General features: G+C 50.1%; 1 protein-coding gene across 1 annotated transcript in view; it reads right to left on the bottom strand.

Annotated features, from left to right (window-relative positions):
- Positions 1–1,349: 1,349 nt before the first annotated feature.
- The window catches only part of UBAP2 (ubiquitin associated protein 2), a 122,819-nt gene continuing 111,218 nt past the window's right edge, over positions 1,350–12,950 (bottom strand). Inside the window, exons 18-27 of the mRNA XM_012554363.2 lie at positions 9,030–9,225; positions 8,328–8,419; positions 7,936–7,983; positions 5,171–5,249; positions 4,753–4,958; positions 4,308–4,407; positions 4,115–4,222; positions 3,893–3,960; positions 3,618–3,809; positions 1,350–3,523 (exon numbers count right to left, since the gene is read on the bottom strand). Coding sequence (XP_012409817.2) covers positions 3,428–3,523; positions 3,618–3,809; positions 3,893–3,960; positions 4,115–4,222; positions 4,308–4,407; positions 4,753–4,958; positions 5,171–5,249; positions 7,936–7,983; positions 8,328–8,419; positions 9,030–9,225 — 1,185 coding nt within the window. The 3' untranslated portion in view covers positions 1,350–3,427. The remainder of the gene's footprint in view (positions 3,524–3,617; positions 3,810–3,892; positions 3,961–4,114; positions 4,223–4,307; positions 4,408–4,752; positions 4,959–5,170; positions 5,250–7,935; positions 7,984–8,327; positions 8,420–9,029; positions 9,226–12,950) is intronic.

Genomic DNA, 12,950 nt, shown 5'->3' with positions numbered 1-12,950 from the left:
CATTTCTTAAGTGATGCATCCAGAAAACCTGCAGATCTTCTGGAGCCAAAGTCTCTTCCAGTGCTCTCTGATACCACCCCTTCCCCAACCTCCGTTTACAGCCAGCTGCTTGATCTGACTCTTGGAGCCCTAACGTTAAGCCTGCCTTTCCCCTTACTACTGAAGCATCTTTCCCAGGTCTGGCCAGGCACCTTGGTATTATGGGAGGTGCTGTGCTGATCAGCCCTGTCTCACTAGGTCCTGTTGGCCTCTGTTGCACGTTGACTCAGGGAGCCAGAGAGCCAGGTGGAGGTTGTACCTCTCAGCCATTATTGAGGACTGGGTTTGCCTCTGATGAGGTACAGTCAGTTCCAGAAAAGACTGGAGTGTGTTGATCTGCTAGCAGGTAGCCATTCTTATCACCTAGCCTGACTTATAAAACCCACATGTTGGTTCCAGAGCCCTGCACTTTGTCCCTGAAAACACATCCTGTGGGGGAGATAACTTACGTGATTTTTTTTTTTTTTTTCCCCTTGATTTTTTTTTTTTCTTTTCCTTTTTGGGAGTGGAGGTATCAGGCTCAGGCCAGAACCTTGTGAGTACAGTTGTGCTGATGATTTGGTGTGATATGAACTCAAGATCCTGCATTTTTAGACTACCTTTGATTCTCATGAGGCCTCACCGGATGCTCGTCAGTTCTGTGTAGTTCGAGGCTGGGTAAAGACAAGTACAGCATCAAGATTCCATTGTTGCTTTTCTCAAAGTCTACTCCTCCCCCTATTTCCTATCATTCCAGAGTTCTTTTCTGTTAGCCAAACTTTTCTGTAGTCCCTTTTTTCCCCTTCCCTGGTAATTATTTGCTTCTTTACTTGCTGGTTTCCTTCTGTTTGGGACATATATAGTAAGAGATTGAAGAGGAAAATGTGTAGTTCTCCATTGAAAATTAACTCCACCCCTCCCATCCTGATAAACAAGGTTTACATTTACAATTAAAAAGATTCAGATGCAATTTTCAGATGCAACTATTCTGAAACCAGCAAGGACACATCTGACTTTAATAGTTTTCTTAGTTGAAATTGTAGTTGTTTTTCTTCGGTTTAATTTACGAGAAAGGATTATCTGATGCATTTTGTGTTGACTTTCCCTTTTAGTGCTTTATTTTGTCTTTTTCTGCCCATCTGTCTACTAATAAAATGTGAAATAAAATATACCTGTATTGCTACTTCCCCATGGGATGACCCTCTTTTTTTCTTGTGTTAAACTAAAGGTGGTCTCTGAATAGCTTTACTATTATCTTGCAGGTTATGTATGCCCAGGATTCAGCTGAAGAACTAAAAAAATCAGAACTTGCTGACCTGCCTTTTATAACATTCTGCCCAGCTCTCTTATCTCCCTGGAAAATAACCATCCCCAATCTTTACTAGTTTTTAAAGGAGGTTCTTAAAGATACCTCAGCCATTTTTTAAGCTTAACTAACTCTAAAACAGGGCACAGTCTGCCAGTGTGAGCAGGTGGGTAAAGGGATAGAGGGGTGCTCTGCTGCCCTCCTTTGGCAAGCATTTTGTCATTTGTCTTCCTAACTTCCTGCTGGTAGTAGCAGGGGTGAGGCAGGAGACATCACATTGTTTAATAAGAGTCCCTGTTTAGTTTCAGTTGTGAACACTTCCCATTTTTCTAGCCACAATCCCAAGCTGTGTGTTAACAGCAGCCAGTGAAATGACCACTGCAGCTGACTTTAGAGGCCAAAAGCAGAAAAGATAAAGCCTGTGACCCTGGCTGCTTCTGGACTTGACTGATTACCGGGTTTGAAGTAGCTCTCATTTTGTTCACATATTAGCCTAGTCTGAACTGGTTATTTAGGATTGATGTGAGGCCGTTTAACACCTTGGGCAACACCTCTAGGCCCTGAGCTGCTTGCCAGGTTGGAGCACAGTAGCTAAGTGGGGAGATCTACCTCCTGCTGGACAGACAGGGTTAGCTCATGCCCCTGATTCCTCTCTGCTGAGGGAAGAACTGAATACAGCTGGGGAAGTCAGAATCCTGGCCTCTGGCGAGTGGTTGGTTGGGACTTTCTGGAGCAGACATTTACATCAGGACCCACTTGCCTACTTCATGCCACCCTGACTCACTAGTCATCTCTTCTACCACAGCCCTTGACCACCAATCAAGATTGCATGGTTGATGAAGAGCAAAAGGATAGACACGTTAACCAGGTAGCACTGAGCCTGTTCATGCTTAATTCTCTCAGGCCTAGAACGCTGCTCTCAATTCTTGGCTTTTTGCTTCAGACTTTAAAAGTCAGGTGAGGTTTAGAAAAAAATTCCCCTGCCCTGGTGTTTGACTACCCTTTCCCTACATCTGTGAAGGGGTTGCAGGAACAGCAAAGTTAACTTTGATAAACGCTGTCTATACCCTGTCAAGTTTAGCTGTCTTTTCAGCCTTATTTACCTTTTCACTCCCTGGACGCTGACTGGGGCCAAGACAAGAGAAAAGAATACGAAGTCGAGACTTTATAGCTGTTGTCAGGAGAAGTACAGTACGTGGAGCCATACTGAAGGCTGCCTCTGCCCTGAGCTACCCCTCAGTCACCACACAGAGACCATGCATGCTCTCAGAACTTTATTAGGTGGAGTCTGGGCAAAAGAGAAAACCCCTGAAACAGTCGCCCACCTGGTTAAGGACAACTGGAAGAGAGGAGCCTTTGCATGGAGACGTGCTCTCACTGAGATGGAAGCGGATCTTTGATTTTTTTTTTTTTTTAAAGGGGAGCTGACTGAGCATCTGAGCCCAAGTTCAGATTATTTTAAAAATGGGCAGCCAGAGAAAGGCAGGTCTCTGAGGACAAGACTAGACCAGAAGCAGAAGCCCCTGCTCTATATGAAGACAAAAAGGTGCCCAGTTTTACATGAGACGGGGCTATTTCTGTTATTCCCAGATCAAGACTTGGCAGGAAGGGGAACATGACAAATGACACAAGGGCCAATTTCTCAAAAAGAGGGATACACGGGCAAAACCTCAAATAATGTTTACAAGCGAGCGACATTAAGTCGTCATTCTTCGCTGGTACCTGACCCCAACACCCAAACTGCCTTGGAACCAGCCCTTCCAAAGACTGCCCCTAGCAGCTGGGTGGGCAGGGGGCTGTGTGGAAGGCCTGAGGGCAGAGGGAAGGGGGCTTACTTTGCTACAGAAAGAATGGGCTTGAGGAGGGACAGCAGGCCTAGCTACCGGCAGCCCGTACCCCAGCTCCCCCAAGACTTCTATCACATTTACAAATACATACATAAATATATTACATACAACAGTGAGTCTGGGAGGCAGGCTCCCCACAGAGGTTCGGCTAACATAGTTACACGTCTCAGGAATTCTAGGGAAGGGTGCTAGGCTCCCAGATACGGGCTCCGTGTATTCTCTCCTGCCTGGGGTCAGCCCCACCGTTCTTCAAGGTTCAGTTTGTCCAGTAAGGAGAGCTGCTGTAGGCAGGTTTCGAGCCTTGAGACTTGGGCTGCAGGGAACTGGGCTGACTGCGCTGACCGGAGCCGCTCTGAGGAAGGACGAAGAGGGGGAGAGAAGGCTGTCAAGGCTGGAGCAGAGCCTCCAGCCCAGGGCAGGGTGGCAGCCTCTAGCAGAGGGCTCACCTGGGCATCCTGCGGAAGGTGGTGGTGTAGCAGCTGTGAGTGGGGCTGCTGGTGGGCAGGCAGGATGTGCAAGAACGGTGGGGGCGCATAGCCAGGGGCTGTGCCAGGGGCCAGAGGCCCAGTAGAGCCCAAGGCCGAGGGCAGGCTGAATGGTGGAGGAGTCCCTGCATGAAATCCCTGCTTGTCAAAAGTCTGCAAGGCAAAGACGACGAAGTCAGGTCCAGGTTGGGCTGAACCACCCACCAATCTACCTGTCCACCTGTGCCCTCCATCACCTGAGCCTTGTTGTAGACAGAACCAGTCATATCAGGTAGGCCAGTGGTGCTTGAGGACACTGATACTCCTGGAAGAAAAAGCAGTTGTTTCCCAAAGCAGCTAGCCCCAGACCCCGCCTCCCACACCCCCAGGGCACTCTGGGGTAGCCTTACCCAAGAAGGAGTCAGGGTAGGAGACAACTACTCAGGGCTTCAATCCTGGAAAGGAGGGGCAGACGCTACCTTTGCCAGGCCCAGAACCTGTAGACTTGTTTTGTGCCTGTGATGATCCACTATAGCCACCCTTGGTGTAGTCACCAGCTGCTGTCCCCTGGGTCAGGTCATCATAACCTAGCATGGGCAGGGTACAAGAGACGTGTATGAGCTAGACAAGCCTCTCCTACCCACATGTCTCCCTGCTGGTGGCCCCCCTCACCTGTGCTGTAGCTGTGCTGGCCATAACCACTCGCCTGCTGGAAAGGCGTGGTGGGCGTGCTGAGGTTCACACCATGCTGCTTGGCTGAGGCTGGAGGGACCTGGTGGGGTACACAGGTGAGGCATTAGCATAGGAGCAAGGCAGGATAGAACAGGTCAGGTACCCCTGCCTTAGCCTTACGCAGCAGCTGGCAAACCCACCACCACAGAGGACCCATGTGTTTGTTAGAGGACCACATGCTGGGGTTAAAAACCAGACGGGGAAAGTAACCTCGCCCCCAGCCCAAACCACTGCTGAAGGCCTGGGTGGGACTCAGTGGGGTCATGACTCTCCCTCCCTCCCTCCCTGCCTCTGCTCCCATGAACTGGAATATGGTTCCAGGGTTTCAACTACCCAGCAACACAAGGATGGGGAGGAATGATACGACACCCAGACAAATACTCACAAACATGGTGGGCCCATACTGAAAGGCACTGGGCACGCCTGTGTAGTAGGGGAGGCCAGTGTAGCTGTAGCCGGGTGGCAGCGCAGGATTCAGAAAGGGCTGCTGGGCCGTGTGGTGGCTCTGAGATTGGCTCTGCTGTGGCTGAGCCAGCGTGGTGGGGGGCACAGGGGATGCAGAGTCACCTCGGCCAAACTTTGTGACATCACCTAGGAAAAGGGGAGCACTGATTTTGGTCAATGTCCACCATCCAACCAGGGAACAAGCCAGCCTGGCTCCTGCAAACAGAAACAGGTCTGGCTGCCAGCTCAAAAATGGGAAGACAGGCCTTGAGCCCTTCTGCTTCTGCTTTCCAGACTCCTGTGATCAGCTACAGGCCAGTCCCATGCCCACCCACTCCTCATCCCCTGAACAGACAGACCTGAATACGGATTATTCGCTAGGCTCCCATCTCGGCTGGCAAGCGCTGTAGGCGTAGCAAAGGGAATTCCATAGTAATCCTAAGAGAGACCAGGGGCTCGATCAGCAGAATGGCCTTGCCCACCTCAGGACAGCAGACTCAACAAGCAGCCCAGGCTTGTGGCACCCAGGCCGCAGGGCCTCATGTGCACTCCCCAGAGGGCAGCACCCCCCAGAGGGCAGCACTCACAGAGAACGCAGAGTGAGTGGTGCCTGTCAGAGTTGTGCAGCGTGGCAACCCCGCTTGACTGACTGCACATGGATGGACTGACCAGCCCCGCACCTTTTCCAGGAAGAGCCACTGGGGCCCAACCTCACACATCCCCATTTTACACCACAGATGGATGACTGTGAATGCCACAGGCCTAACCAACTTTACTGTCTTTTCCTATGTGAAAGATTCTGAAGAACAGCTAAGAAAATGGACTGAACAGTACAAACCTGAAAAAGAGTCAGCAGAAGAGGAGGTGCCTAAAGGGTTAAAAGTGAACAAGCTAACTCAGGGCCCCCAATGCCAGGCAGGTACAGGGGCAAGCAGGACTTCAGGTGTTGAGGTTCCTGAACTGGCTTAGAGGCCTCTCACCACTCACTCTGCCCTCGCCCAGTGAAAAGTATGGCAGATACAATACAGTGTGGAGGCAAAGAGGGCTCTGTGGAGAATGGGAGGCCTGTCCTGCCCTTAATCACCACCTGGAATTTGGCAGCCCTGGACATTGGCATCCTGGCCTCTGAGCAAAGGGAACGCCTTCCTGCTCCTTAGGCCAACGGTGCCTGGTCACAGCCAGATGGGTGCTCTGGCTGGGATGGCACTCACCCCCTCCTTGGCCATATCGCAGATAACCTCCAGGAAATCCATAGCACCCACTCAACCCAGAGGCCTAGGAGAAGGCAGGACTGAGAAAGCACAGAGCTATTAAGAACACACTGGGGATGGGAGCAGAGAAAGCCCAGAAGGGCAGCCTCTTTGCAGAGGATGAGATCTAAAGGAGGGAACTAGCACAAAAGTACCAGGAGTTAATGAATGACCAAAGGGGAAATGAAAGCTCTGCATCTCAGAAGGTGGGCTCAGAGGGGATTTCTTCTAAGATACAAAATAATGAAAGAAGATGAGTGCTGTGAATAACTGTGGATGAAGCCCAGGGCTGGGCCCCACATGCACTCACTCAGGACCATCTCTTGTACTCCATCTGGAATGCTCTGAAGCTACTGGACCAGATGGCTTGAGGTTTCCAAAGGAGCATGTGGGGCCAAGGCCACTTCCCATTCCCTCATAAAGCCCTTAGACCTTAAGGTCTGTGGACTACCCTGGAGCTCTGCCATCATATCTTCAAAACCTTTCAGGGTAACTGTTTAATGAGAAACTATTTTGTTCTGTAAGCCTTCATCTAAAGTGAGAATAGCAGCACAAATGGAAGAGCGTAGTCGATGTCACTGAACTGTGCATGTAGAAATTTTTGAAATGGTGTATCTTTGGCTATGTGTATTTTCACCAAAAAAAAGGTTGAGAAGGGAGAGGGTTGACATGTCATGCATGGAGTTGTTAACCAATGTCATAAAACAACATGTGTGGTGACTGTTTAATGAGAAACTGTTTGTTCTATAAACCTTCACCTGAAGTCCAATTAAAAAAAAAAAAAAGTGAAAATAAAATTAAAATAAAAAAAAACTTGCAGGGCCCTCCTGGGATGTAGGCAACAGCTGAAGGTCCCAGCAGTGTGACATGCTGCTGGTGCACACATGGAGGACAAGCTGCTCAGCTACTGGCCTCTGACTCAGGAAGTACTTCCAGAAGATAGAGACGTTCTTGAGACAAGAGCTCTAGCAGCTGTGTCTGGGAGGTGGTCCAGGCCAAGACCAGGAGATACCTGTAGCTCCCTAAGCTCTTTGTTGCCAGGCAAAGGTAGGACAGGTTGCACCTCCCTGGGGAGAGAGTGTCTTCCTCTGGGAACAAGGAAGATCACATCTAGCGGAGTGAACACTGGTGTCTAAACTGATTTTTACCATCTGACAGTCTCTGACAGGTATCCTGAACTTCCTGAAGTTATTAGGAGTCCGGGAAATGCCAGACCAAGAAGGGAGTAGCTATCCAGGAAGGAAGCATGTCTGCCCCCAGTCTCCTCTACTGTGGTCCTGTGCACGTGGCCATTCCCAGGGAACACAGAATCAAGAGGCAGCCCAGGCTCAGAGTGAGTCTGCAACAACCAGGGAGCACCCTGGACCAGCAAACGATGGGAGGCCAGACGAAGCTGGTCTGCTCCAGCCACTCACCCAGCTAGAGGTAGAAGAGCAATGCTGCCATCACAAGATAACCAATGGCCACCCCAGAGCCCAGAGACACAGAATGGCACTTCAAGGGTGAGGAAGACTATAAGACTCCAAGGCCTGGTAAGCCTGGTAATGCCCATGTCTTGTGTTATACCGTTTTTCCTTTTAAAAAAAGTAGGGATGGAAAGATGGGCCCACATTTAGTAGGGGGACCTGCCTACTGGGGACCCAGGTCCAATGACCTTCAAGCTCCCCAGGGACAACGAAAGGATACTCATGTGCCCAAGCTATGGTCTCTTCAGGCACATACACCAAATGGAAGCAGCTATCTAAGTGGTGGTGCTGAGGGGGACTTAGATCACGTATCCTGAGGGCCAGGCAGAGTGGGAATAAAGGCCAAGAGAAGAGGGACATGTAAAAGAGCCTGACTGCCCCTGGCCCACCATCCCACACCACACTCACCATCGGCAGCCGTGACTGCAGCATCTGGAGCTCGTCATAGCCATAAATCTGCATAAGGACCAGAAAGGGTATGTTGGTGACCACACCCCACCCCCTGGGATGCGCAGGCCCATCAGGGGAGCCATCACAAGGTTGAGGGCACAGGGCACACCCAGGAAAGGGGCCTGGATCAACTGCTGTGGGAACAGTATCTATTCTGCCTTGAAGGAGTCTAGATGTGAGAAGCGTGCCAGGAATCAGAGGAGCAGAGAAAAGGGGGCTTAGGGAAGGAACAGCAGCCTAAGCTGGGCACCCCCGGCCCAACCCAAGGCCCCCCTCACCAGGTCCTGCCAGGTGCCAGCCCCTGAGGCCAGGGGGGCTGGGGCCAGCCAAGAGCTCCACCGTGCGCTCACCGGGTAGGCAGGAAGCAGTCCTCCTGGGCCCATGAGGTACTGGTTGTGCAGCAATGGAGGCACCCCCTGGGGCAGGTTGGGGGGCGCTTTGCCTGCAAAGGCAAAAATCTAATGAAGGGAAGTGGCCTTCATCCAGACAGAAGCACCACTCCCCCATCCCAAAGGTCATGCTGCATTGAGCAAACCTGAACAGGAGGAACAAGCTGCCTCCTCAGAACAGGAGAGGGGAGGCCAGCCAGGCAGAGCCAGGAGGGGGAGGCTGTGGCCAAGGTGCGTTTTAGCAGTTTCTACCAAAGCAGTCTGCTCTGCCCACACAGACTGCCCAGGTCCGGCAGGCTGACAGTCACGCAGAGCAGCTGGGAGCAGCCCAAGATACTGCTGCTCTGTGGCCCTACAAGTCACCATGTCACCTCAGCTCAAGGGAAAAACAAGGACAGAAAAGACAGAGGAGCGAGGAGCACAAAGACTGCCAGGAAGCCTGCCTAAGCCACCACCCAGAAGATCCAGGCTCCAACCACTCCTCATGAGGCTGGAACACCACCACAACCCAGCAATGGTAGGGCCAGAATGAGATCAGTCTGATGCGTGTCGCTACTCATCCTATCCTGGCAGCCACCTCTGGGATTCTTCCTGGGAAGCCAAGTGCCCACATGTGAGAAAAGGCAGGGGGATGTCAGCAGAAAAGGACTATGGAGCACATACCTGAGGTGACTAAGGGCGCAGCCCTGGTACTGCTGCTGGGTGCACTCGCAGTGGTCCCACCCAGGCAGAGGCTGTTCACGGTGTTCATGCTGCTGGGGAGGCTGACCCCTGAGGAGGTGGCACTCGAGGCAGAGGTTGCTGCTGTTGAGAAGGTGGCCGAGGACTGGAGGGAAGGGGTGCTCTCCACACTGGCATGCTGGCGAGACAAAAGCCAGGACACATGGATCTGGTTGGGGAGGTGTAGGAGGAGGGTGCTGGGAGAGCCCAGCCTGGCATTTGGGCCTGCAGTCTCCAGGTTGGACTGGCAGGCAAACAATGCAACCACTCAGGGAGGCTGAGGCAAGACTGTATTCAGTGCTCACTGCAGCCCCCTCACACCACAGCTAGCTTTGGCCATCAGGACACAACTGAGTACCAAGACGGTTAGAACTGAGCTCTAAGACGAAAACCTTGCTAAAAACCCTTCAAATCTCACATGCTTTTGTATCTGAAACAAGGCACAGAAACCTCATGTAAACCTTAGGTTATAACTGAAACACACACCATCTGTACATGAGATGAAAATCTACCTCACAGAAAAGCACCCAAGAGAATCGACCCCAGGGCCACAGGCAGCCTAGCCTAAGTCACAGTCTTCCGGGATTTTCTTCTCTTGGGCTACTCAGCTACTCTGGTCTGGAAACCACAGGAAGCCAAGAGAGGCCTCTGCCTCTTGGTGAACTTGGTGACACCTTGCAGGCCATCACAGTCACCAAGACCTACCTAGAAGAACACGGCCTGCTACTATGCTTGCTTGACAAGATCCACCTATGTAGGAAGGGCGAAACCCAGCAGAAAGCCCCACAAGACCCTGAGGAGTTCCAGGAATGCTGCCCAGCAGCTTGACTCCACCTAGTAACAAGGTACCAGGAAGGGCTTCAAGGGCTGAAGGGAGGGTGGGAGATACACCTGGCTGGGCAAAGAGAGACCCAAAGAGATTGGAAACAGCTCCGTAACACTGAGACCAGCCTCCAAACCAGGCCGTTTGCAAAGCATGGAAGCTCTGGAGAAGAGTGAGGAGAACAGTAGGAAGGCCCTGGGTGAAAGGGGACCGGGGACCACCATGTGCTCTACCTCCACAGACAAAAAGGCTCTGTGGAGGCCCCATCTCCACAGCCTCCCCTGTCCAGCTCAGCATTGGCTTTAACACCCAAAAGAATTGATTCCGCAAGGTGAGAAAACAGTCTCCTGGAATTACCGGGGACTCTTGCTGCTTCAGCACAGATGGACAGACCAGGGTAAAGCGAACCCTCATATAAAATGGCGTAGAATTTGCACGTAACCTGCACACATCCTCCCATATATTTTAATTCATCTCTAGATTACTTATAATACCTAATACAATGTAAATGTTATGTAAACAGTTATTATACAGTATTGTCTGGGGAATAGAGACAAGACGTGAGGCCAACGATGCCGAAGTGCTGGAGAGAGACGGAGGATCTGTGAGATGGCGGGAGGCTACAGCAGGGGATGCCTGATTGAGCGCAGCGCTCAACGCACGGCCAATTCAAGTTTTGCTTTTTGGTCCACCCCGCTGCCCCCCATGAATACTTTTGATCCACGGTTGGTTGAATCTGCGAACCCACAGATACGGAGGGCCAACTATACTCAAAAGCGAAGATGAGAAGGTAAGGGAGCAGGGAAACTAGACTAGTGGAAACAGACAACCAGAACAGAAATGAGAAAGCTGACACGCTGTGAAAAATGTAACCAATGTCACTGAACAAACTGTGTAGAAATTGTTAAATGGGAACCAATTTGCTGTGAAAACTTTCACTGAAAACACAATAAAATGTTTTTTAAAAGGCAGTGAAAAAAACTATACTGAGGGGTCATTTTTCTATCAGGTTGGAAAAATGCAAATATTTGACAACACCATTTTGAGGAGGCTGTGGGAAAATAACACATTTCATTCATTTCTGGTGGGATAGGTAACTACGTTAAAATCACTATGCAGGGCTATTTGTCAGTCTCTATAAAAATGACAAGTGCCTAGCAATTCCACATCCAGAATTTACCCTCCAGACATAATCTCATATCCGCACACATGAAACAACACACATATAACGTTACAATGCAACTTTGTAGCAGCAAGAACCTAAAAGTCCATCAATGGAGGACTGATAAAATAATGTAATACAGCAGTGCTGTGGAAAAAGAACAAAGAATTTCATGTTTCAACATGGAAACATCTCCAGGATACACTGCTAAGTGGGAGAAAAAAGTCGAAGGACACTGTTTATGCAACACTCCCATTTATGTTAAAAGGGATAAAAAGGAAAGAGAAAGGCAGAAGACAGAGGAAAGATTAATATGTCCATACATTTTCTTTTATATGAGTTTAAAAAAAACAACTTTAGAGGATCAAGAAAATAGGTGAGGGGCAGAACCAAGCAGACAAAAGACAGCAAAATAAAATTTTCAGTATATTTTCTTTCATATGTTTTATTATTTATTCTTGTGAATATACTAGCAATGTGGCAATGCTGTCATATTGACAAAGTGTGGGACTCACTGGACCAGGCACTATCTGGTTGTGGCAGTTGGGTTGTATGATTTGAAGTTTGTTACTGAGAAACCGAAGAGTGCAAGCCAACCCATGCATGCAAGAGTGCTGGGCTCGGGCGGCCCGTGCTGTGGGACAAGGAGGCCAGTTCTAGGGTGCTCCTAAGAGAACAGCTCACAGCTCCACTGGCCAAACAGAGGGCACAGGCGGGGTAGGTGGGCTTATTCCAACGGCAGAGGTATACACACTGGGCTCTACTTTGAAGAAGGCCGTCTATGTATTTTATGACAAAGGATTATGTATAAAATTTCACTTGAAAAAACAGAGTTTGAAAGCCACAATGTTAGCCAAATCTTGACGGAAAGACAGGACTGCTCCTTTTCTACTACCTCACTCTACAAATGACATGATTCATTCAGAGAAAACCAATTTCTCCTGCCTCCCCCACTAATCGCCACCCAAAGCACCCCCCCTGCCTGCTTGAGGACCCATCCATGCCAACCTTGCCTGAAGCCTCCACTCACTCTCAGGGGCATGGACATTTGTTTCTTTCAGGTGCCTTCCTTTCTGTCTACTCTTATGCTCAAGTCTCTCCTGGCTTTTAGTTAAACACCCTCCCTCTACCCTGGTGCCTATTCTCCACTTCACTACTGTTCATTCCTCAACACACCACAATACGGTCTGACTCCGCCACTTAAAACCATGCTCCCAACCTCAAGACTCACTAAGCCATAACCTGGGGTTACTCTTTGGCGCATGGGGATGCTTCCCAGCCGGCATACCCATTTGGAATCTCTCCCAGCTGGGCTTCCTTGACAGCACACTCTGTGGTTCCTCGCCTCTCCACTCTCCAGATTCCCTTCGTCAGTGTCGACTTCCCCAAAGTCTCTACCTCTGAGCTGAGGAACAGGCTTGAGATGGATGAGGAAAAGAATAAACAGAACTCCTAAGGGGCACAACCAGGAAAGTGCCCAAGACTGCCAACAGATCAGAAGACTAGTACACTGACTCTGTCACTCTCAGACAGCTGTGCACCTGTCCACAGCACAGGAAGGCTGTTTCTTTCATAAGCTCTTTCTTTTCCCTACAGTAGCCTTCACACAGTAAGAGAAGGTTCTGAAGACTATCAGGAACCATGCTCTTGATAAAATCTGCTTCTGAGCGGAGCCCAAGCTAGAGTTAGTAGAGCCTACTTTCTCCTAAAATGCCTCAACATAACAAGGCCCATAAAATAAAACCTCAAGACAGCCCCGTAAAACCAAATGGGACTAATGAGGTACAGTAGTCCAGTGACAAGGGCCAGAAGGCAGAAGGGGACAAGGAAGCTGGTGACAGGGAATCCAAGGTTGAGTAAGGATATTGTTGATGTGTTG

This window comes from Trichechus manatus, unplaced genomic scaffold, assembly GCF_000243295.1.
Source record: "Trichechus manatus latirostris isolate Lorelei unplaced genomic scaffold, TriManLat1.0 scaffold00016, whole genome shotgun sequence".
Taxonomy (NCBI): Eukaryota; Metazoa; Chordata; class Mammalia; order Sirenia; family Trichechidae; genus Trichechus; species Trichechus manatus.
This window is presented reverse-complemented; position numbering and strand designations above follow the sequence as displayed.